General features: G+C 56.7%; 5 protein-coding genes across 5 annotated transcripts; 2 read left to right on the top strand and 3 right to left on the bottom strand.

The window, feature by feature from the left end:
* Window positions 1-2,822: 2,822 nt before the first annotated feature.
* Window positions 2,823-3,240, top strand: DCS_04288 (uncharacterized protein; the record flags this gene model as incomplete). Its single annotated transcript, XM_040801600.1, has 2 exons — window positions 2,823-2,825; window positions 2,929-3,240. 2 exons carry the CDS (start codon window positions 2,823-2,825, stop codon window positions 3,238-3,240), a joined length of 315 nt encoding a protein of 104 aa, XP_040656633.1.
* Window positions 3,241-3,652: 412 nt separating this feature from the next.
* DCS_04287 (uncharacterized protein) lies at window positions 3,653-7,895 on the bottom strand (the record flags this gene model as incomplete). Its single annotated transcript, XM_040801599.1, has 5 exons — window positions 3,653-4,094; window positions 4,209-4,668; window positions 5,231-5,322; window positions 5,488-7,187; window positions 7,269-7,895. The coding sequence occupies 5 exons, from the start codon at window positions 7,893-7,895 to the stop codon at window positions 3,653-3,655; spliced, it is 3,321 nt and encodes a 1,106-aa protein (XP_040656632.1).
* A 2,276-nt stretch (window positions 7,896-10,171) lies between these two features.
* DCS_04286 (CRAL/TRIO domain protein) lies at window positions 10,172-11,335 on the bottom strand (the record flags this gene model as incomplete). The annotated part of the gene is made up of 1 exon (XM_040801598.1): window positions 10,172-11,335. The coding sequence occupies one exon, from the start codon at window positions 11,333-11,335 to the stop codon at window positions 10,172-10,174; it is 1,164 nt and encodes a 387-aa protein (XP_040656631.1).
* A 1,123-nt stretch (window positions 11,336-12,458) lies between these two features.
* On the bottom strand, window positions 12,459-18,005 carry DCS_04285 (amino acid adenylation domain protein; the record flags this gene model as incomplete). Its single annotated transcript, XM_040801597.1, has 8 exons — window positions 12,459-13,104; window positions 13,152-13,775; window positions 13,837-14,139; window positions 14,188-16,528; window positions 16,577-16,883; window positions 16,931-17,401; window positions 17,458-17,619; window positions 17,670-18,005. 8 exons carry the CDS (start codon window positions 18,003-18,005, stop codon window positions 12,459-12,461), a joined length of 5,190 nt encoding a protein of 1,729 aa, XP_040656630.1.
* A 2,336-nt stretch (window positions 18,006-20,341) lies between these two features.
* On the top strand, window positions 20,342-22,258 carry DCS_04284 (aminotriazole resistance protein; the record flags this gene model as incomplete). Its single annotated transcript, XM_040801596.1, has 7 exons — window positions 20,342-20,394; window positions 20,455-20,581; window positions 20,659-20,933; window positions 20,986-21,037; window positions 21,091-21,526; window positions 21,584-21,900; window positions 21,962-22,258. 7 exons carry the CDS (start codon window positions 20,342-20,344, stop codon window positions 22,256-22,258), a joined length of 1,557 nt encoding a protein of 518 aa, XP_040656629.1.
* Between the last annotated feature and the right edge of the window lie 40 nt (window positions 22,259-22,298).

Raw genomic sequence — 22,298 nt, 5'->3', positions numbered from 1 at the left:
GTTGAGTCCAGTACTGTGCGCAGGCACTAGTAAGTACATACATGATTTTACACCGACACTTGCGTGGATCACGCTATATGTACGGAGTACTCCATACACTAATAGTTATTACAGTACTTATATTAACACAAATGTAGGGAGTAAGTACAGTAATTACTCCGTACGTATACTTAAGTACTGTAGGTAGGTACTATTGTTCCATGTAAATACCAATCTACATGTACAGCACCGTTTCACATTACCTACACTGTACCAAGACGTGCAGCACTAGCAAGTAAGTACAGTGCTTATGTACAAGTGCTCGCACGAACGTACACCAACTTACTTATTCTTGGACTTGCAAGTACACTTGGATAGATACAAGCAATCGCTCGAGTGACCGAAATCCGATGGCTGGATACTCGAATTCAGCTTGTTCTTCCATGTCCGTGTAGGCTTGCCTCCTTTGGCCGCTTGTGGGTAATGTTTACTGGTGAATTCTGCTTTCAAGGCTGCCATGTGATGCATCACACGGCAAAGTCCTTGCCGTGAACGTCGTGTCTGCTTCCCAACGAAAGTCTTCCACCGTGCCAAAGTAAAGGCCGTTCTGGGTCGTTTTATTGCACCGGCGAACGATGCAGCGCAGGTGTAGCGCTAGAGGGACACCCCTTCTTTCGTCGCAACGGCCGTGGCAGAAAAGCCTGAATGGTAGTGAAAGCGTAGCAATCGTACAAGCACTCCTTGTGAGGCCTCAACCGGGGTATTTTCATTGGCGTAAAGGAAACGATGCTATCGTTTGGCCATTATTGTATTATTACTGTGCCGTAAGTAAGTACTGTACACGTACTTACTTGCGAGCAAAGGTGGACAGGTTTGGAAGACGACGCGAAACAGAATGGGTCGGTACTTTTGTCCCCCAACTGGAGACATGGGAGCACGGGTGCATGTATGCTGCAGACCATGTGGCCTTACGCTATCTACTTAGTAGGTACTAATATATGTGGTTCTTTGGCTAGTACTTATGGCGCTTACAGTACACGCTTCCCGCTGTGGGGTTGCCTTGAACACTGTGCATCCTCCCACTGAACAGCTACCTGCAAAAGTAAGTGCAAGCACACCAATCACTGGTGGTGCACCCACCGTACTTACGGTACGTAGGTCGTGGGTAGCATTTTACGTGCATGGACGACAGCTCTGACCCAGCCCAGTCCAAGTAATTACAAGTACAAGTACGAGTACGGCGTCCGAGCATCCAAACAATGTTGAGATATCAGGCGGCAGTAAAATCGGTTTGAAGAAAAAGGGAAGCCCTTGCCAAAGCATCAAGATTCAAGGCATAGATCTGCATGGGACAGGCTTCAACGAATCCCGTGACGACAAGTAGGATTCAATAGCGGCTACGTTGATGAATACTGTACAAGAACGCGGGCATGCCAGTATACAAGTACAATTACGCGTAAGTTCATGTCCTTGTGCTGTACTCCGTACTCGGTAGATACCATGGTAGTATCGCTGCCTCACCTCTCCTGGAGAGCTGCTATGAGCTTCTGTGCGTACCAGCAGGCAAAGGTGAGTACAATATACAGTACAGTATTAGTAATACTTGTACACCTCAGTACAGTAGGCACAATACTATACATGTACATGTAGGTGTACTTGGTGGATGTACTTACACTCGGTACTTACTAGGTACGTACTGTATGACAACACACCTACAAGTGCAGCACATGTAATTATATGCCAGTAATTACGTACAATTTCGAGTGTAAGTACAGCATTAAGCACTTACGTACCATAGCACTTAGGTGACGACGCGCGTGCTCTGTACGGAGCAATTATTACAGAAACAATACTTGCAAGTAATACTAACTTAACAGCACATGTGCAGTAGGTGTACAACTACTTACGGAGTGCGTGGTAAGTACTAGTACAACTAAGTAGGTACTAGGTATGTAAGTAAGTAAGTACAGTACAGTATCTGTCTCCGCAAGTACGTAATTACAGCATGCCCGAATGTAAGTACTTACAAAGTTCCGTACATGGGTCCAAAACAACCCGTCGGTGAGCGGACCGCGATAGGGAAAAGGTACGCGTACAGGCAGATGTGCTGCACAATATAAGCAAGTCGGTGTATATGTGCTAGAGCTGTACGGAGTACTTACTCTACAACCAGTACGGAGTACTCACTTACGAGTAAGCAGACCAGAATTCTCCACTTTGAGTACCTAGTAGTGTGTTCACACACAGCTACTCCGTACGCCTGATATGTATTACTTACTACCTACTAGGTATGTAGGTACTAGCACATGTAGTGGCATGTATTGCAGAACTACTCCGTACTACTGTAAGTACTAGGTACGGAGTACAGTATGTAAGAAATACGAGCAGCGTACCTAGTACGAAGTACAAGTATTTTTGTGCCTAGTACTTTAACGTAGGGACTGCACGGAGTGCAACTACAGTACAGAACAGTACTCACTCCGTGGTTGTTTTTTCTTAGTCATCATTCAAGCAAGTCGTTGCGGTGAGGCGTTCATAACGGGGTTACCTGCTGGACCACCTAACAACACGAGCCGGGCAGGTACCGTCGATAAGCCGCCAGCCGCCGCCGCCCCCTCCCTCCTCGTCCCCCCTGCGGAACGCGACGACGACCATCACCAACCCACATCAACGACCACACGAGCTGAGCCATCCTGCCGTCGGCCGCCCCCATTCTCCTCGTGTCCGCTTTCCAGCCGTGCCACGCCGGCCTTTTCGTTTCGTGCCCACCTCGCGCTTCCCGGTCCGTCGGGCCTCGCAGGCGGCCGCCTCGCCTCGACGCTGAACAGACGTCGATTCTCGCCATGGTACGTGAACGGCGCCGCCTCCCCCGACGCTCCTCGCTCCCTCGACCCGCCGCCGCGAAGCCCAGGGGCCCGGAAGCCGGCTGACCGATGACTCGCCGCCCAGAACAAGGACGCGTCCTTCACCTACGTGCACATGCACCGCGCCGGGGACGCCGATCTCTTCGACGACTTTTGCAAGGACAAGCTGCCCGACGACGAGATCCTCGTGCCGCCGCCGCACCAGCCCATCAATCCCGAGGACGAGGACGACGTGGTGCCCGATCAGCACGCCGCCTTTGGCATCCAGCGCGCCACGCACAGGTCCAAGGAGCCCGCCTGGAAGGACCTAGGCCTCGCCGACTTGATGAAGAAGGGTCCCGCCCCTGGTGCCGGAGCCTCGGGGAGCAAGGGGGGAGGAAAGAGGCTGCCGCGGTAGGCCGTGCCCGTAGTGCGGCGAGCGTCGGCCGGTCTGCCGTCGGTCCGTCCCATCCTGCCGTCGGTCTTGTTCGTTTGTGATTTCCCGTCTGTAGCGTTGCCGCCTCTCCTGTTCTGTCCGGTCAGCCATGGTTGGGTAATGCGGCATGCATCCGTTGGGCGCCGGCGTTGCATGCACCCACGTATGGCCTCTTTTTTTTTTTCTCCCGTCGCTTCACGTCACGATACATGTACAGGTCGTCGCGAAACGAGGCGGTCCGCAAGGCCGGGTTCAAGCAGCCATCGGGAGAATGAAGATGAATTTTCGACGGCCCAACGCCAAACTCCGTACAAGACATGTCGAGTCCCTCCACGGCTCGTCGACTCCGGCCCACGACGTGTCGACACGGCCCACGGCATGTGGCGACGGGCCCTCAGCTCTTGCCCAAGAAACCCTCCCTCTCGACCACCTCGGGCCGGAACTTGACGAGAAAGACCGTCTTGCCGGGCCACATGTCCCCCTCGCCGACCGTGTGCGCCGTGACGCGCGCCCCAAAGTTGGCGCCGTCGCAGACGCCCTCGACGACGCCGGCGACAAAGGCGGCGCAGTTGAGCTGGCTCATCTCCCGCGGCACGCTGACGTACTGGTTGACGAGCGGCTCGTTGTCGATGATCATGTACTCGTCCGGCGTTTCCGGGTTGTTGGACTTTTCCAGCCGGTCGGCCTGGCGTCCAAACAGGTGCTGCCAGATGTTCTGCTTGATAAAGTGCAGGAGCGAGATGATGGTCAGCGGCCGCAGCTGCGTGCGCGACGGTTCGCGGTAGAGGAGGAGGTCGAGGAGCTTCATGCCGATCGGGTGGCCCTGCAGGTTGAGCCTAGGCCGCGTCAGCGTCTGGCCCACGTCCATGCCGAGCGATGCGAGGGGGGCGCGGGGGGCGAGGGGCGGGCGGAGGCGAGGGAGCGGCCGCGGCATCCCAACCTCGACGTACCGTTGCTCCAGCTCCTGGATTCCCTTCACGCGCCGCTGCGCGTACGAGACCATCTCGCCAAACAGGTACGCGAAGCTCGCCTGGCTCAGCTCGCCCGTCTTCGCCCGGTTCAGCGACCGGTGGTAGATGGTCTTGCCGTTGCTCGGCACCCGCAGCCCGCCCGTCTCCTTCGTCGGAGGGGGCACGGCAGACGGCAGGCTCGCCATGGTTCGGGATCCGTCGCCGACGCTTCCGGCCCTGTCGCAGGCGCCCTCGCTGTGCGTCTTACCGCGTCGTTGTGTCTGGCCGTGGCCGGCGTTGGCGTGTGGGAGGCGGCGTCGGCGCCGAGCAGGAGGGAGTCGAGCCGAGTGGTGGCGGATGTGGAAGTCGTACGTGAGGCTGTCGGTGAACGCAGTTGGTCGCCTGCCTGCTGTTGCTTGTGTGGGGCAAGTCTGGCCGCCAAACCGGTACTTGTGCTGCACTGTGCAGCGAATGCAGAACAGCACTCTGTAACGCCGTGCTAATACGGAAATTCCGTACTGTATGTACAGTGCTTCTGCTGTGTGCTGTAATAATGGAGCTACTTAATTACGTACATACTCCGTACTGTGCATGGACATGTACACGGTGCGGTGTACGGAGTAAGTACAGTACGGAGTAATGGTACAGTACATGTTATGGGTGCAGTGCCTGTCCAGATCCTGGCTACCCTAGAGCCGAGACGGACGAATTGCTCGTATACCTGTACCTTGACCTCGTGCTGTGTACAGAGTACTTTGGTATTACTCCGTACTAACGAGCGCTACCTTTCGTCCAAGTACTGCGTCCCAGGTAGGTACGTAAGCGCCGTACTCGATAGGCAGTAGGGATCTGGGTAGTAGGTACGGAGTACCTCGACAGTAAGTACTTTGGCAGGTTGCAGATGGTACGCCGTACGTGCACATGTACTAGTACTCCAATCCGCAGCGCTGCATTGTTGATACGGTACGGAAGTACTTGCAACTCGAGTGCAAGCCGAAGCACCTCCAACATGCAAAACGTACGTACGTACGCCCTACCCTCCACATCATAAACGTCGTCCATTTCATCAAGCACGTTGCTGGCTACCAAGAATTTTTTATCGCCTCCGTTTTCCCTTTGTTTGAATCAATAGTGTCCTGAACCTCCCTGCCGCCCGTTCCGTTTCCTGAAACAAAGTAAACAAACAGTGTCGAGTGTGTGTTCGTACAATTTGCATTCCGTATGTACCGGATTCCTTCCCCTCTCGCCTCAGCTTCGCCGCCTCAGCTTCGCCCGTCACTGCACCGTCGACACCTTCGAGTTCGCCTCCTTCTGCTTCAACGTCGCCTCGATCCACCCGCCGACATCTTCGAGCGCCTTGCGGGGGCACAGCTTTCGCTTGAGCAGGAACCCCTGAATCTCGGCCGGCGAAAGCTTTTCGTCCGGCATGCGCCGCCCAAACTCCTTGGCGATGCTCCGCAGCTCCGCCTCCGAAGCCGCAATCTCACCCGGTCGGTCCTGGAAGCCAGCCAGTGTCTTCTCCGCCTTCTCTCCCCCGTCTTTCCCCGCTCCCCCGTTTTCCTGCGCTGCCGACTGCTGGCCGTGGATCTGCTGCTTCGCCGCCGGCGGTCGCGATGTCTCGTACATGCGGTAGAACAGCTCCTCCGCCTGGCTGGCCGAAGCGTTCACGAAGCCGACCTGGACGTCGACGCGTCCCGGCCGGATGAGCGCCTCGTCCAGCGTTTCCGGCTTGTTGGTCGTCATGATGAGCACCCGGCCCTCGTGCGAGGCCACGCCGTCGATGGCGTTGAGCAGGCCGGACAGCGAGATGCTCTTCTTCGACCCCTTCGCCTTGCTCCCCTTGCGCCTCGCATAGCTGGACCTGGGTGGCTCGGTTGCCTCGTCATCGCTGCTGTCCGAGTCGCTGCTGCGTTCGCTTCCGCCGTCGCCGTCGCCGTCGTCGGCCTGCTCGTCCGACGCGGTCGTCGTCGCCTTGTTGCGCTTGTTGCAACTTTTCTCCTCCTTGCTTTCCTCCCCCTTGGTCCTCTCCTTCGAGCACTTCTCCGTCTTCCCAACCTCCTCCTCGTCTTTCCCTTCCTCGCATTCCCCCTTCTTGACCTCTCCCCCCACCTTGGCCTCGTCCTTCCCGGCCTCCTCGTTGGATTCCCCGTCCTTGACTTTGTCCATCTTGGCGTCTCCGATCGTCGCCTCTCCATGCGTGGCCTCCTTCTCCCCGTGTGTACCGTTCACGCTGTTTGTCAACTCCTTGACCGCTTTGTTGCCCCCTTCCTCCTCCGTGACCTCCTTCGTCTCCTCCTTCGCCTGCTGCTTCTTCTTCGCTTTCTTCTCCGCCTTGGAATCGCCGGCCTCGTCCCGTTTCAAGCCGGCCGTGTCAATGTCTTCTAGCAAGACGATGCACCGCCGCGGCAGGCGCGTAAACAGTGCGGCCAAGTCCTCCTCGGTGATGTTGACGTCCTGCAGGCTGATGACGTAAATGTCGATGCCGAAGACGCCGGCGAGCGCAAACGAGAAGCTCGTCTTGCCCGTGCCCGGCGGCCCGTGGAACAGGTAGCCCCGCCGCAGCGGGATCCCGCGGGAGGCGTACCACCGAGGCGTCGCCGGATGGAGGTACTCGTTGACGTCGGCCAGCACGCTGTGCTTCTCCTGCGCGTCGAGGACGACGGTGCGCATCGGTCGGATCGGACGACGCGCCACCTGGTGCCACATATTGCTGTCGCGCCGCATCTCCTTGGGCTTGGGCCGGTAGATGCTCGTCTTGCGGTACCTGTCGTGGTAGTAGGCCGACTTTGCCTCGGCCAGGAGCCGCTTGATGGGCTCCATCGACCGACCGAAGCACGAGAGCCTCAGCTCCTCGACGTCCTTCGTGCCGCTGCCCCAACCGTTCGTGTCGATCAGCGTCTCCCTGCGCCGGTGGACGCGAAAGTAGGTACCCCCGTGCCAGAAGGTCGTGAGACCGATGGCAGGAACGTATCTTGGACCCTGGTAGGAACTGTCAGCAAGCCTAGGGTTGAGAGCCCGAGCGCGAGCCTATGACGGAGCGGGAGCGTGGGATGGACCTACAATCTTCGCCGCCTGGTTGGAAAAGTTGAGGTATATGCGCTCGCCTTCGCCATCGTTGCCGTCGGTCAAGAAGAGGGCAGTTTCGATCTCCTCCTCCTCCTCCTCCCACGCGCTCCTCCACACCGTCTGCGCCATGAGGTAGCGGCTCGTGCGGATGCTCTGCTGCAGCGACAGCCACTTCAAGAGCTCCGAGTAGATGTGGTCGTACTCGGACACGTACATGGCGCACATGAAGTGGCGGTCGACAGCGTCCCAGACGTGGTCCCAGATCTGCGATCCGATCTTGGAGAGGGCCCAGAGGAAGCCGAGGAGGGTGAGGAGGACAGAAGGATCGAGGCCGAGCCGGGCGCCGACCTGGCGGTAGAGGAAGAGGACGACCTGCATGAGCGGCGACGAGGAGCCTGCCGTCACGAGGACGCTGTCCATGAAGCCGGCCGGGAACAGGTCCGGACCGCCGCCGCCACCGCCGGGGCTGTCGTAGGAGTCGGCGGCGCGTGCGGTAAAGGAGCCGCTCGAGCCGTTGGCTGGGACCGATGAGCCGTTGGACGCCGACGTCGCCGCCAACGAGTGCAGGAACAGGGGCAGCTGGAGGCCGATTTTGGCCAAGTAAGTCATGGCAGAAGTCATGCTATCTGTCGCTGGTCTGTCGATGCGCCGGCGGAAGATGCCGAGGGCGAGTTGGCTTCGGCTTGGGGGGAGCGCATTCGCGTATTATTTGTAGTCGCCGCTGTCTCGATGGAGGCTCCGTGGAGCAGGTCATCCACGGCCAAGCCCCAGGCGGTACCCAGCACGCGCGCTGTGCCGTGGTGCCGTGGTGCCCATGTGGATGCGCGCAGGCCGTCGGAACGATCTTTCTGTCCGTCCGTCTCTTTGTGCCGCGAATTTCCTTGGTCCTCGGCGAGGCCAGGACCAAGGCGGCACAGCCATCGCACGCAGGCACCGCACCGCATCGCATGACGTTGCCCGCGGTCGACGGCCGTTGCTTGTGGTCGGCCGGGCACCGAATGCAAGCCGGCGATAGGCCGACGACGATTGAACAGCCATGGCGAGCAACAAGGGTGAGAAGCTAGGGTGAGAGAGAGACGAGGGCGAGAAACGAGGGTGAGATACAAGGGCGGACAAGGAGGGTGCCGTGCATTGGCGCACCGCTGGCGGCGATGCGTGGCCGCTCATGACGAGGACAAGCTCCAGCTTCTGCACCCCCTTGCTTTCATTACTCTGCCATCCCTCGGTCGGTGTCGACATTCGATGGAAGGCGGTTGACGGTGACGGGCCAGGCGAGAACATTGATCGTCTCAAGATGCCATCGACAGCAAGTTCGGACGGCCATGATGACGTCGTAGGCCTGCAGCAGGCCTAGCCGTGTCTGTCTACCACCCAGTTTCGTGCCTCATGACTGATCTGGATGCAATCACTCATGCGGCACCAGGCAGCTGCCTTGGCTAGACTCGGACGGTAACGGGGTCAGAGCTAGCAGAGGTCGGGAACGGAATACCCTCCTCTAGCCGTCGATGGCATCGAATCGAGGCGGATCGGCCATCGGGTAGCGGCCCAATGGCAACGGCCACGACCGTGATGCTATCCCTGTTTCATGCCCTCTCTCATGCGGCCCGCCTTGGCAGCCAGGGACACGGTGTCGACATGTACGCCGGCCGTGACTCGATTCCGGCCTATCACGATGCAGGCATCAAGGCCATGGGCACCAGCGTCACCCGAGCGGTAAGACGGCCAGCTGCGCCTACTGGGCACCGGCACCAGCACATGACCCCGGCCGCGGTGCCGAAGACTGGCGGTCGAATCCCAGGTTGCTTGCTGCCTGCTGTCGTGAAACGTGGCACGGTAGCCAGGGTCGAGATGGAAGCTTTCCAACTTTTCTTCCATGTTGGAAATACCAACATGAACGGTACGAGGTACGACGCTTGATGGCCCTCTCTCTTTTGGCCAGTATTGCAAGTAAGTGGTGGTGTTGCAGCAGCTCGGCGCCGTTCCGATGGGATCGATGCTGGGACGACGTGTTCCCAACGGACGGGCATGCACGATGTTCGCCTAAGTGCATGCGCACTTGGTGCATTACTGGGTTCTGACCAATATACTACGTAGTCGAATATGCTGCATACTTACATACTTGCATGCAAGTGCAAGTACTGCATTATTACTCCGTACAGTCCAGAACCTGCTCGTGAATACCAATGCATTGCTGATACTTGTACTTGCAGCTCGAGTGCAAGCCGGAGCACCTCCAACATGCGAGTACGTTCCTTTGCAAGTACTTGCATGGATGACACGTTGGCCCGCTGGCCGGTGACCTGCTTCCGCCTTTCTGCCTGCTGGTTTCATTCACCCCTGGGCCCGAAAGCCGCGGCCCACGAAAGTGTTGGCCAGCTTGGCCTCGTATGGCCAGCAGGCATGTCCGCCATCTCCTGTCCGTCTACGTCCTTCTGACTCCATACTTGTGTAGAACGTGGCCAGATGCTACTCCGCCAGTCGACCCTCGCGGTGCCGGGACGAGGCCAATGGAAACCAAAAACGAGGCAAAAAAGAGGCCTTGGACGTTCACAAAAACCCCCTCGGAAGCGAGACCGCAGCCCTACGTGTGCGTGGGAATGAAGCAGATCGTTCCTTGTTGCCCGACTTTTCGCCCGTCGAGTTGCTCGTGCGTGCGACCCCCAGACCGACCCAGCTGAGCCGAAGCAACCGGAGCACGAGAAAAACAGGGATTCCGCAACACGCCGGCTGCTCATGTGAAACCAGGCTGCCGTTCGACTGTGGCAGCTTCCTAGACTCGGGATACTCCTGTGTCCATGGTCCAAAGGCACGTCCGCGAATCGGTCTGAGCGGCGCTGCACAATGTACCCATAACCGGCACGTCTTGAGTCGGCGGCCGTGGTCCCCGGACTGCCTTCTCAAGCCGCATCGGCCGCCACCTTTTCTTCCTCGCCCCCCTGGTCGAGCTCCTGGTCCAGACGCGCGCCGGCCAGCTTTTCCAGCACAACGTCCACGCCGCCGTCGGCGGAGGCAACCTCGTACCTGAAGCCCGTCACGCTCTCGTCCGTGCCGCCGGCGAGGTACTCCTCCGACTCCCCAATCTGCTTCCCCGCAGCCTCCCAACGCGCCATCCTGGCATGGCGCTTGCGACGACACATGTCGTTGAGCGCCGGCCAGTAAACGTCGTGGTCGTACTCAAAGTCCATCTCGCCACCCCAGTCGGCGCTCCACAGCTGCTCGGGCGGCACGTACTGCTTCATGTCCTCGTTGAACTTGAGCTTGTCACGCGTGACGGGGTCGATGAAGGGTGTGATAATTTTGAAGAAGCCCCACACGATCCACGGTACTGGGCGGCCGTCGTCAGCCTCGGCAGCAAAGGGGGATAATACCATGGTCCAGCGAGAGGTGGACTCGCGCGCAACCCGGAACGTACCGTTGATGATGAGCGCCTTGCCCAGCCGCTCGGGGTAGTGGTTTTGCAGAATGTGCAGCACCTCCCTCGCAGTCGAGATGGGCACGCTCGTGTTCTGCCGTTTCTTGCTCGGCTTGAAGTTGATCATCAAGCTCAGCGTCTCGACGCCCGACGGCATCATGTCCGTCACCCGCTCGACCATGTAGAAGAGGTGGTGGATCTGCCGAGCGCTCGTCTCCGTGTTCTGTCGCCCCGGGTTCAGGTACTGGCACGGCCGCCCGTGTCGGTCGAAGCCGACGACCAGCTGCTTGCCCGTCTCCTGCTCGGGCGAGATGTAGTCGGGAGTGAACTCGTCGAGGCCGTACTCGCGACGCCATCCAATCGTCGACAGCAACCGCTTGGCCGACTCGTCTACCGACCATTTCGTCGCTCGCAAGTACCGGAGAAGACATTCCTTGGTCAGCCACGCTCGCTCCCGCTCCGTCAGGGGACCCGACTTCTCCTTCTCCTTGCTGCAGCTAATCTCCGTCACGGCCTTGACCTTTTCCAGCAGCGCTGCGTATTTTTCTTCTTGCTCCGTCGTGAGATCCGGTCGGGGCACCGGTTTGCTGTCCGCCGTCGGCGCCTCCAGGGGCGTCTTTCGACCTGCCTTTTGGCTCGAGGCAGCCATGGCGAAGGGGAGGGGAACGCAGTTAGCGGCGAGACGATGGATGGAGGAGCGCTAACGATGCAGCCGATGATGCAGCCGATGATGCAGCCGATGATGCCTTTGCCGCCTGCTAAATGAAGGAATGAAACGAGTCGAGAGTGCACGCCGTCGGCAAATGAAGCGTCACGGAGCGCAAAGGATGCGAGCTGGTGTGATGAGAGATAGGAGATGCGGTGAAGTGAAGTAGGGTCGCGCGGTGGAATGAGAAACGAGGCTGAAGCGGATGAAACGTCAATGCGATGGCGCGACTAGTGGAAGTCACTGCATGGTTGTACTGTACAGCAAGTACAGGTACTTGCAGTCTGCAGTACCGATATGCACCAACGTCTACGGAGTACTCACTGTAATTACTCAGTACAGGCTGCTAAGAATACAAGGGACCAGGCTAAGTGGAACCGCCTTATTTTTACTGGTTGGTACCAGACACCGCCTATTGTTCAAAGTACAGTAGATACCCCTCCCACCTCCCAGGTACAAAAGCCGCTCCAGGAACTTGCACATGCCTACTCCGTACAGGTACCAGGGGATTCAGGGTCAGCGGCCCTTCTCCAGCATAGCCCCAGCATGGATCTACTGAAGTATGCTCGGCCCGCAGCTGCTCCACCACTCACTCCCCTGTCGCTCTGCCTGTAAGCGCCAGCACAGAGGACAGAATAGGTATTAATGTATTACTCCGTACAGTACGGAGTACATTATGTACAGTATTATCTACCAAGTACTTGTAAGTAGGTGTACATGTGCAGGATAGTATAACTACAGTATTAATGTGTACTGCGAAAGGAGTAGAGTAAGTACTAGTACTTTAAAACGACCTGTGCACATGTGCTCCGTACATGTTGGTGTACAAGTACAATTGCAAGTATACAGTAGAGTACAGTGAGGAGTACAGTGCAATACTGTACATGACGTGTACCATTCGTAGTTGTAGAGGACATAGCTACTAAGACATACATTTCCGGCGGACTGTGCACCGCAATGTTCCCAAGCATCACAACCGTCACGAAAGAACAAGGGTGTTGCGTTGGAAACGTAACAAGCCAACCCCCTCACATTTTTGAACCACCAACTCCAGAGCAACGCATCTCTATCCGACCATCTTCAGCATCACGTCCTTGACCAACGAAGCCGTCGAGGATGCCTGGCATCTACCCCAGATTTCAACGTGTCCGCACGCCAGCTCGTGCATCTCGATGCCAGGAACCGCCTTCTCCCACTGGGTCCTTACCAGCTCATCCGTCCCCATTTGCCCGGCAGATGCTCCGATGAATGCCGCGTGACCGACTGATCCCATCTCGAGGCCCGGCCATGTGTCGATCCGAGGACTGTCCAGCGCCACCAAGCCAATGTCCCCCATCGACATGTTGTACCTCGTCCTGAGCGCAGCAGATAGGTGCAATGCGGAGAGACCGCCTGCCGATATGCCGACTAGGAGCATCTTGGACGATGCCACGTGAGGCCCGACGGCTTCGACGTACCCCTCGACTTGGTCGCTTGAGGGATCGCCCGGGTGCTCCAGGACGAGAATCTTGACGCCCTCCGGGAGCGACTCCAGCAGCGATGTTGCTCCTGCACAGCTTCCTCCCGTACCGGGTAAACAGATTATCGTCATTCCTTGGCCATCTTGGATCATGGCACACGACAGCTCCCGGCGTCCAGACGCTGACAACTGATGGTCATACATGTTCGCCAACGTAGACGGCGTGCAGATTGGAGCGAGAAAGCCCCGTACGCTGAGATGGTCAACAGTGGAAGCGACGGTATGTGGAAGGCGGCCTACCCAATCGATGGTCCGTTGAGCTGTTTTGATGCTGCGCCGGCTATGGCTACGTATGACTTGCTGTCGAGGCCATGCCTCTTCAGGTCCGTGTCAGCACCTACTTCGACCCCGAGGATGTCTGATGCACATCTCGAAAACACGAGAGACGCAACCGATGTCGAATTCTCGGTTGAAGACGGAGTCTGCCGTGAAAGACGAGGTGCTTTCAGCGTCTTGCGCCTGAAAGTCGTCGCCGAAATCAACCTCGTCGTCCGCTTCAGCATGTGCTGGCCGGGAAAGCCCAGGACGATGTGCGAGTCGACGCCGCCCCATCCTGCGGCCGAGACTGCCAATATGTCGTCGGGACTCAGCTTTGTTTGCTGCGTTGCCAACACCAGGTCCAGGTCGGGATTGATCATCGGGTTCATTTGCTCGAGCCCCTTGGTGGCGGGCACTACCCCCGCTTGCATCGACTTGCACAGCTTGACGAGAGAGACCAGTCCAGATGCGTGCTGGGCATTGCCAATGTTTCCTTTCGTCGACCCAACGGTGAACCGTCGCGCCTTGCAACTTAGCTCCGTCATGGCCAGACGGAGACCTTCAAGCTCGAGTGCGTCTCCGATGGGCGTGCCGCTTCCGTGGATCCTATCATGCATGAGCAAACTCCAGCATGCATGGTACATCACGTCGGAAATCGTCTACTTACTCGGCGTATTTCAACCTTTCTGGAGTCAATCCGGCAACAACCCACGCCGATTTGATCACGTCCGCCTGCCCTCGGGGCGATGGGACCTGATATCCAGCCTTGTCCAGCGCTCCGTCTGAACCGATGCCGGTCCCGAGCACTTTGGCATAGACAGGTGTGCCGTCGACGACGGCGGTCGAGTATCGTTTCAGCACGACAGCCGTAACCGCATCTGCGGGAACCGTTCCATCGGCCCGAGAGTCAAATGGGTTGCATTCGCCTCTTGGAGAAAAGATTTGCCCCTGTTGCGTGACATACCCCCCCCTATCCAGCGTCAGCATCATGAGACGTCGGGGAGATTCCAGCACCTACTCGTAGAGCTGCACAGAAACGCCTCCCACTACGGCCATGTCGCATCGTCCAAGTCGGATGGCATCAAACGCTTGCGACAATGCCACCGTGCTGCTGGCGCAGTTAGTTTGGATGGTGACGTTTGGGCCCCTAATGTTTAGATGGTACGCCGTACGAGCCGAGATGGACGGAGCGACAAAGCCGCGGTTCTCCCTCAGAAAGGCATCCGTCGCGACAGACTCGGTTTGGAGATGGTACGCGTGGTTTGCGGCGCCCACGAACATTCCGATCCGCCCACCGTCCATGATGCTTGTGTCTATATCTGCGTCGACGAGGGCCTCGTACACGACCTCCATGAATAGCCGCTGCTGGGGATCCATCTCGGTAGCGTCCTCCTCCGTCAGCTTCCAGAACTCGTGGTCAAAGTCTTCGATCTTGTCCAGCACGCCCGCCTTGGGAACCCAGACATTTCCTGGCAAAGTCTCTCGATCGGTCGCCGATGGAGATTGCTGGACCCCTGACTTTCCGTCCATGAGCATCTGGTAGAATTCATCGACGTTCTGCGCCCCCGGGAAGCGTCCTGCTATTCCGACGATGGCAAGCTCCGGTGTGTTGGCGACATCGGTTACAGACGTGGCCGCCGTTCTTGTCCATGGAGGAGTGTCATTTGCAGTCGACGCCGATGAGCCTGTCGACATGGGCGTCTTCACGATCGGCGTCTTGGTCCTGCGACGGACTCCACGAGCTGGACTGCTCTGCGCCCCGAAAATGACCGCTTGGCTGCTGATGGTCGACTTGTGGAACAGCTCCACGAGTCGAACAGGTTTGTCGGGGAACGCTGCCTTGAGCTTATCATGCAGCTTCGGAACGAGGAGACTGTGACCGCCAATGTCAAAGAAGTTGACGTCGCTTGGCGGAGGACATGCCATTCCCAGAACATCCTGCCAGATTTTCCCAACCACCGCTTCATCCCCGGAAGCATCGAAGACATCGGTGTCGACTTCACTTTCGCTGTCCAAGAATTCGACGGCTTCTGGAGCATGGGATCGAATGAGCTCTTCCCGATTTTTCCTGACCATTCTATGGTCAATCTTGCCGTTGATGTTCTTTGGCAAATCATCCACGACATAGATTCTGGACGGAATCTTGTAGCTGGGCAGTACCAGCTTCAGGCTATCTCGAAGGCCTTCGGGCGAGACCATCTTGGGCGCCACAAATGCCAGCATCTCGAGACCATTGGCCGATAGCTGAACTGAGGCCTCTTGGATGCCCACATTGGAATCCATGATGGCAACTTCGATCTCTTCCGCCGCAATGCGGAAACCGCGCACCTTGATTTCTCTGTCGATTCGGCCCATGACCAGCAAGGACCCGTTTTCGAGCATCATGCCGTGGTCGCCAGTACGATACATGCGCACCCCGGTAGAATGCACGGCGAAGTTCTTGGCTGTTGCCTCCGGCATGTCACAGTATCCCCTCGCCACCTGAGGCCCAGACACGCAGATTTCACCTTCAACGCCGGCTTTGACGATGGAGCCGAACCCCTCGGCGCAAATGTGGACGTCCATCTCTTGGTTGATGTGACCCGCAGTGATGGCATCTGGAAGTCTCTCCGATTTATCCAGCTTCTCAAACGACACCGCTATCGTCGCCTCCGTGGGCCCATACGCGTTGACGAGGTTTACTCGTGGATGCCACTTGGCAAAGATCTCACGAGATGGCGCTTCTCCTCCCACTGAGATCTGTCGCAGACTCGGCAGTTCCATTGTAAGGGGCAACGTCTCCAGCGCTGTAGGGGTGATCTGAAGGAAAGAGATAGAGTTCTTCTCGATGACTTCGCCAAGATACTCACCCACAAGCTGCTTCGGATGCTGAGAAAAGCATAGGCAGCCTCCGCTGCACAGAGTGCTGCTCCACTCCAGTATGGATGCATCAAAGGAAAACGACGCAAGCTGCAGAGTACGAGTGCCGAAGCCGAGCTCGAAAATCTCCGTAGAGGCGCGTGTAAACGCCGACAAGCTGCCATGCTCGACCATCACCCCCTTGGGCTCACCGGTCGAACCGGAGGTGTAGATCATGTAAGCCAGATCGTCATCCGCAGTGGCAAACTTGGCTTGTTCCATGGAAATGTCTTTGCCGTCCCGAAATGATACAACTTCCTGCACCAGAGACTCGTCGATGACCAAGGCTGGCTTACAGTTCGCTATGATGGCAGTGCGTTGCTTCGTCGTGGCATCAACGTCCAAGTACACGAAAGCTGCGCCGCACTTTAGGATGGAAAAAATCCATTCGATTATGGCGAATCCTCTGGGGAGGTTGATGAGCACCTTGTGTCCCCGGCCGATATCATTGTTTCTCAGAACTACCGGAAGAGTCAGCTTGACAAGTGGAGCTCAGAATCGACACGTACATTTTGCTTTCGCCTCGGTAGAGGTATACAGCTCTCCATATGTCATCGAAAGAGCAAGCTCGCTGGAATAAAGTGCTAAACTATCTGGGCACGACTCGGCGTGAGCGTCAAACCAGTGGTGAACGTGCTTGAGAGGGTTGGCCGGACGCTGTGGCGACCGCATGGGTAGATTGGCGTGCCTCGGCAGCCATGGTAGCATCTCTGTCAATGTCGCACCTTCAACCTTGCTGATCGCCGAGAACTCGTCAAATTGCGTCTTCATCGCCTTCAAAGTGGCGGCTGAGAAGATCTGCGGATTATAGATGACCTGCCTACGCGTCAGCGCGGCGGTAACGACTCATCGGGGGCACCTACACCAAGTTTTACATCATCCTCATACTCGAGGAAGCAAAAGAACAAATCCCATGACCCTTCAACTGGAAATAGTCGACATTCTGACCTGGCCAGCTTGGGGGAGTAGGTGACGGTCACTCGCGGCGGGCTGTAGTCAATATTGAGATCGCGACAGGATCGAACAACGTCGACGGCAGGAAACAGCTCCGCCCTCTTGACAGCGCTAATGTTCTTTCCCACGGCTGAGACGAGGGCCTTGAAAGAGCCATCAGCTTGATGCAGGACGTCCCACAGGGGTACCTTGACAGGCAGCGCATTGGCAAACTGGCCGATGCAGGCGCCCATCCCCTTTGGTCGGCTTCCGAAACCGATGGACAGCACCTCGTCTTTTCCAAACTGAGGCTTTGCTTTATCCACGACAAGAAGCCCTACCAATGCGGTGGCCACGCGGAACCATGACGTCCGGAACATCTGACTCCAGACATCGAGTTCCTGGATACCGTGAGCGGACTAGAACTCGATGGACAAAACCATCCAAGCTCGCTTACAGATTTCCGGAACGTGCACCAAGAGTCAATCTTTCGGTAACTGTCGCTCGATGTGCTCGGCTTCGCTACTTTCGCCTCCCAGGGCGTGCTACTCTTGCCGCGGACCTGGTCGAGAAGGACTCTCTGATTATCGAGGTACGCTTGGGACATGGCCCAGGCTCGCTGAAATTGTCAGAAACAGCAGAATCCTACTCGAATGGGGGTGGCCAAACCTCTGCCATGTGCATGGTATTGAACGCTACTACCGAAGGCAAAACTTCCTTGGGGTCGTCGAGTAAAGCGAGAAATTCGCGCGAGATATTGGTCATGGCTTGCCCATCCATGACGATATGGTGCGCAACAATATATATTCTGAATGCTTTTGCATCTTGCAAAATAACCCACCGGGCCGAGAGCTCGTGCCGCAAAGAGAACGGCCTCCGAAGAATTCGAGTCATGGCTTCCTCTGCAATGGCAGAATCCTGGCGAAAGACGACGCGAACTTCAGGGTTCACGTCGTCAGGGGCATACTCCTCTAGATGTACCTTGCCATCAATGACGGTGAACATTGTTCGCAGGATGGCGTGACGAGCGGTTAGTCTCCCTATGACTACTTTTGTTCAATACGTATTATTCACATCAAGCATCCTCCAGAGGAGTTGGCTGACCTTGTAAAAGTTCTTCGATGCTGGGCTTCGTCGCTCGATTCCGGAGCAGGTCCCATTCCAGAGTGAGGTTATACTTTGTGCTCGATGGATCTGCTTGAAACTCTACCCACATTCCCGCCTGACCTTTTGTAACAGGATACACAGCAATGGGGGTGCGTGTACATGGCTTCGGCCCTTCTTCCGAGCCACAGCTTCTTGGCCCGGAGAGTAGGCACATGCTGTCCTGAAAGAGAGCCATTGTGCAAGTCACCGTGACAACAGCAGAGACGAAAAGGTATTGGGTGAATGAATACTGGACTCAGATGATCACCAGCATGTATATATTGGAGCCGAGGCTGGTCCTGTTGTTGACAATATCGATGGGGACGCGAGTGCGATGCCAGCGACTTTGATTTAAGCGAGGCGAGGCGGAGCCGGCCTAGGACTAACGGCATGTAGTTCGTTCCGACAGTTGTGGTTCTATCCGATCGACGGCACGCCCGGAGCTATGTCGTCTGACGGCTGATCCGTGTCGTCTCCATCGCTCCATCTTATTGCCTCACTCGGGTGGCGACGTTTCAAGAGCAGATTGCCGAGCCGGCTGTCACGATGTCTGTCGACTGATTCCGAGAAGGTCCAATGCCTTACGACAAGAAGCAGAGATGGGCGCATGATTATCTCAACGCTGCCGGTGCATCTCTGGGAATCCGCAGACAACGTCACGCGGCGTACATATGTTGGCCAACAAGAGACAGAGTGTCCCGGTAGGACTGAAGAGTCATTCTCGGCTGCCTCTCGGAGAATTCATTCTAAGAAGGATGCACTGTGGCAACTTAATTCAAAACGAAACGGGTTGATGAGGCTAATCAAGGCACAGTACGCCTGCAATTTTCTACGACTCCCAGAGCATGTCAGTGAAAGTACGGAATAGCTGACGGAAAACTGCGGACCTGTGCCGTCCGAGTTACAGTTATGGGACTAGCCGGCAACCGAGATGAATGGGTAGAGTCGTATTAGAAGTTCAATCCTCCGGCGCCACACATGGCTTCCGGTTACACCGACTCCGCCTCGGTGCCGAGATCCGGAATCTTGCCGCTTCACTGACCGTTTCGGAACTTCTCTTTTGGTCATCAAGAAAACGGTTCGGCGAATGGCGAATGCATGTCAAACGATGAGTGAAAGGGTACTCGTCGAGCCATACTACGAAAGCACCATGGGAACCCGTCGCTAGACTTGGGGGTCGCCGTTAAAATAGAGGCCAAACTCTGTGACGACGAGCTCGTTGGTCCAAATCATGGGCCCGCCGTCCGTGGAGGTGTTCTTGTCTTCGTTGGTGGAAACTCCAAACAAGAAAGGTGAGTGATCCTTCGCCATGTTTTACTTCGCGTTGCTCTTTGGAAAAGAAGCACTGGCTCGTCAGCAACCCGAGTGACGCCAATCAGCCCATGAGGTAGGCAGAACTGAACTTGCGGAGCGCCCAAGGAAATCCTTAAAAAATTACGTGTGCTGTACTCCGTACTCCGTTTACAGCTACGAGGAAAGGACCAAAGGATAGTAAGTGTACAGTACGAGTAAGTATGCACATGAGGCAACAGGCCAACGCGACAACCCCATCTGCTCATGGTGGGCTGCCCCATCGTCAGCAATACAGAAGAACTACAGTACTTGCGTACCCGAGCCTCCGGGCATGCCGATCCTTTCGCCATTTCCGACATCGAAAAGCGGAGCCTTCAAAAGATAAGCACATTTGAATTTCGTATGCTAGTACGGAGTAGTGTCGTCTTACTCATACAACTATACGATGGTACTTATAGCCTCTCTTGATTTCATATGAGGTTGAATCCCTGCTGCCAGAGAATCAGGCTCTTGGATGGAGACTGATCCGTCGATCAATTTATCGTGGCTTTTCTCATCATCTCGGCCAAGTCTTCCACTTTCAGCTCCTGTTTGCTGGAAGGCGGGAGTCGGCTGTAAAAAGGCCTACTTGTTGCTTGCTGACTGTTACATTAAGCTAGGATGCGGCTGGTGTGCGTCGCTGCCGATCAACCGAAGTTCGGCATGTCATAGTATTAACCCATGGATATATGTGGATGCCCATTACATCGACTGTTCGATTGTTTGCCTGCCAACGGTGCCTTCCTATTGATGACTCTTTATCATCGATAATTCCTCCTCCGCTGTACGGGCACGCACACGTATGTCGTGCCCCTCGGTCATTGCTTCGTTCTTCAAGGCATATTTGCTGCTGCCGATTCATCATGGCTGGCGGAAGGCCTCGGAAAGCAGCGTCCATCGCGACGCTCATCATTGTGTAGGCACACCGGCCTGCCCCCCCCTCGTCCACGGTCACCGATTAACGGTCTTGCCGCAGATGCCTTGTATTCTTTGTTGACATTGCCAATATCGGCATGGCAAACATAGCTCTCCCCACGATCCAGGAGACGCTCGGCTATGATGATGGCTCGCTGCAATGGGTCCTCACCGCCTATGCCCTAACGGTATGGCAGACGAGAGAAGATGGCCCCTGGAATGGAAATGCGTGTCGCTCGTCGGACCTCCGCGCTGACTGATGTAGTTTGGAGGCTTCCTCATGGCTGGCGGACGCCTTGGTGACATCTTTGGCCACAGAAACATTCTCGTCTTCGGCATGACGTTGTTCAACCTGGCGACCCTCGTATGCGCCCTAGTCCAAGACAAGATCGGCCTCGTCGTGGGGCGCGCCTTTCAGGGGCTCGCCGCTGCCTTGACCATCCCGGCCGCCCAGTCGCTTGTTGCCCTGTCGTTCGACGATCCTCAGAGTCGAATCAAGGCATTCGGCGCCTGGGGAGCGGCGGGCTCAACAGGTTTTGTGTATGTGCCGCCGACGAAGCATGCCAAACCCTGGAATATGCTGACTGGGTAGCTTCGGTCCTATCATCGGCGGGCTGTTTACCTCTCTCGTCTCCTGGGAATGGGTTCGTGCTTGACATGCAACCCACGTTCATGTATCCATTCTTACCTCAGCTAGATCTTTTGGCTCAGCCTCATCGTCGAAGGGGCACTTCAGCTTGTCGCAACATCCCTGCTACTAACCCACAATATCCCGGGTGCATCCTCCCAATCTCTCCCGGACGCTGACAAGATGCCAAGCAAATGGTCCAACCTCCATGTGCGACTCGATATCCTGGGCACCTTTTTTTCCATCACGGGCCTCGTTCTCCTCGTCTATGGTCTGACGACCGGCAATATCCACGGTTGGAAGGAGCCTGGTGTCGTCGCTACCCTCGTCGCTGCCGTCTGCCTCCTGGCCATCTTTGTCATTGTCGAACGTAAAGTGGCCGCCGATCCGATACTCCCAAGCTACATGTTCGACAGCAGGGTTCGGGTGATCGGATGTGCGGCGGCCGCCTTGACGTACGCCATCTGGCAGGGTAGCAACTATCTCCTGACTCTCCAGCTTCAGAGTGCGAGCTTCCCCCTTCCATGATATCAAGCAACAAGGCACGCTGACGTCTGGCCAGGCTTCGGCTTCTCTCCGCTATCCACCGCTCTTCGCTTCCTCCCCCTCGGAATCACCGCCATGCTTGTCAACCTCATCATTCCGATGCTTCTCAAGGCTCTTGGCGCCCGCACCCTCCTCCTTGCCAGCTGGCTCCTCTGCGCCGCAGGACTCGTCCTCCTCTCCCGCATGGGCTCTGCTGACGACTACTGGCCACTGTGCCTTCCCGGCATGATTTTGTACATTGCAGGTGTCGGTACCGTCTACTTTGTCGGGAACGTGACGGTCGTCGCGACGGCTTCTGAGGCGCTCCAGGGTACCGTGTCGGGCGTCTACAACGTAAGATCTCCAGGACCCCGCACAATCCTGAATCCTCATGGGCGCTGATGTCTTGTTCCAGATGTTTCTGAACGTCGGCGGTGCCGTCCTCGGTGTTGCTCTTCTCACGGTCATCTCTGACTCGGTCACGTCAAAAGCCGGGGGTAAGAAGGACTCCAACGCACTGCTCGAGGGTTACAGGGCTGGCTACTACGGAGCCATAGCCATGACAGTTATTGGCTTTATCCTGGCCATCTTCTTCTCATCGACCAAGACCAATGACGCTGTCGAAACCCAAAGAGAGTCGTCAAAACCTGAGCAGGATAGAAAAAGCGCTACCAGGGTCGTGCCGAAAGAGCCAGTGGCTGCGAATGGGTGAACTGGTGGAATTGCACCCAATTATTGCGATTCGTAGAAAC

Source organism: Drechmeria coniospora, chromosome 02 (assembly GCF_001625195.1).
Source record: "Drechmeria coniospora strain ARSEF 6962 chromosome 02, whole genome shotgun sequence".
In the NCBI taxonomy this organism is placed as follows: Eukaryota; Fungi; Ascomycota; class Sordariomycetes; order Hypocreales; family Ophiocordycipitaceae; genus Drechmeria; species Drechmeria coniospora.
This window is presented reverse-complemented; position numbering and strand designations above follow the sequence as displayed.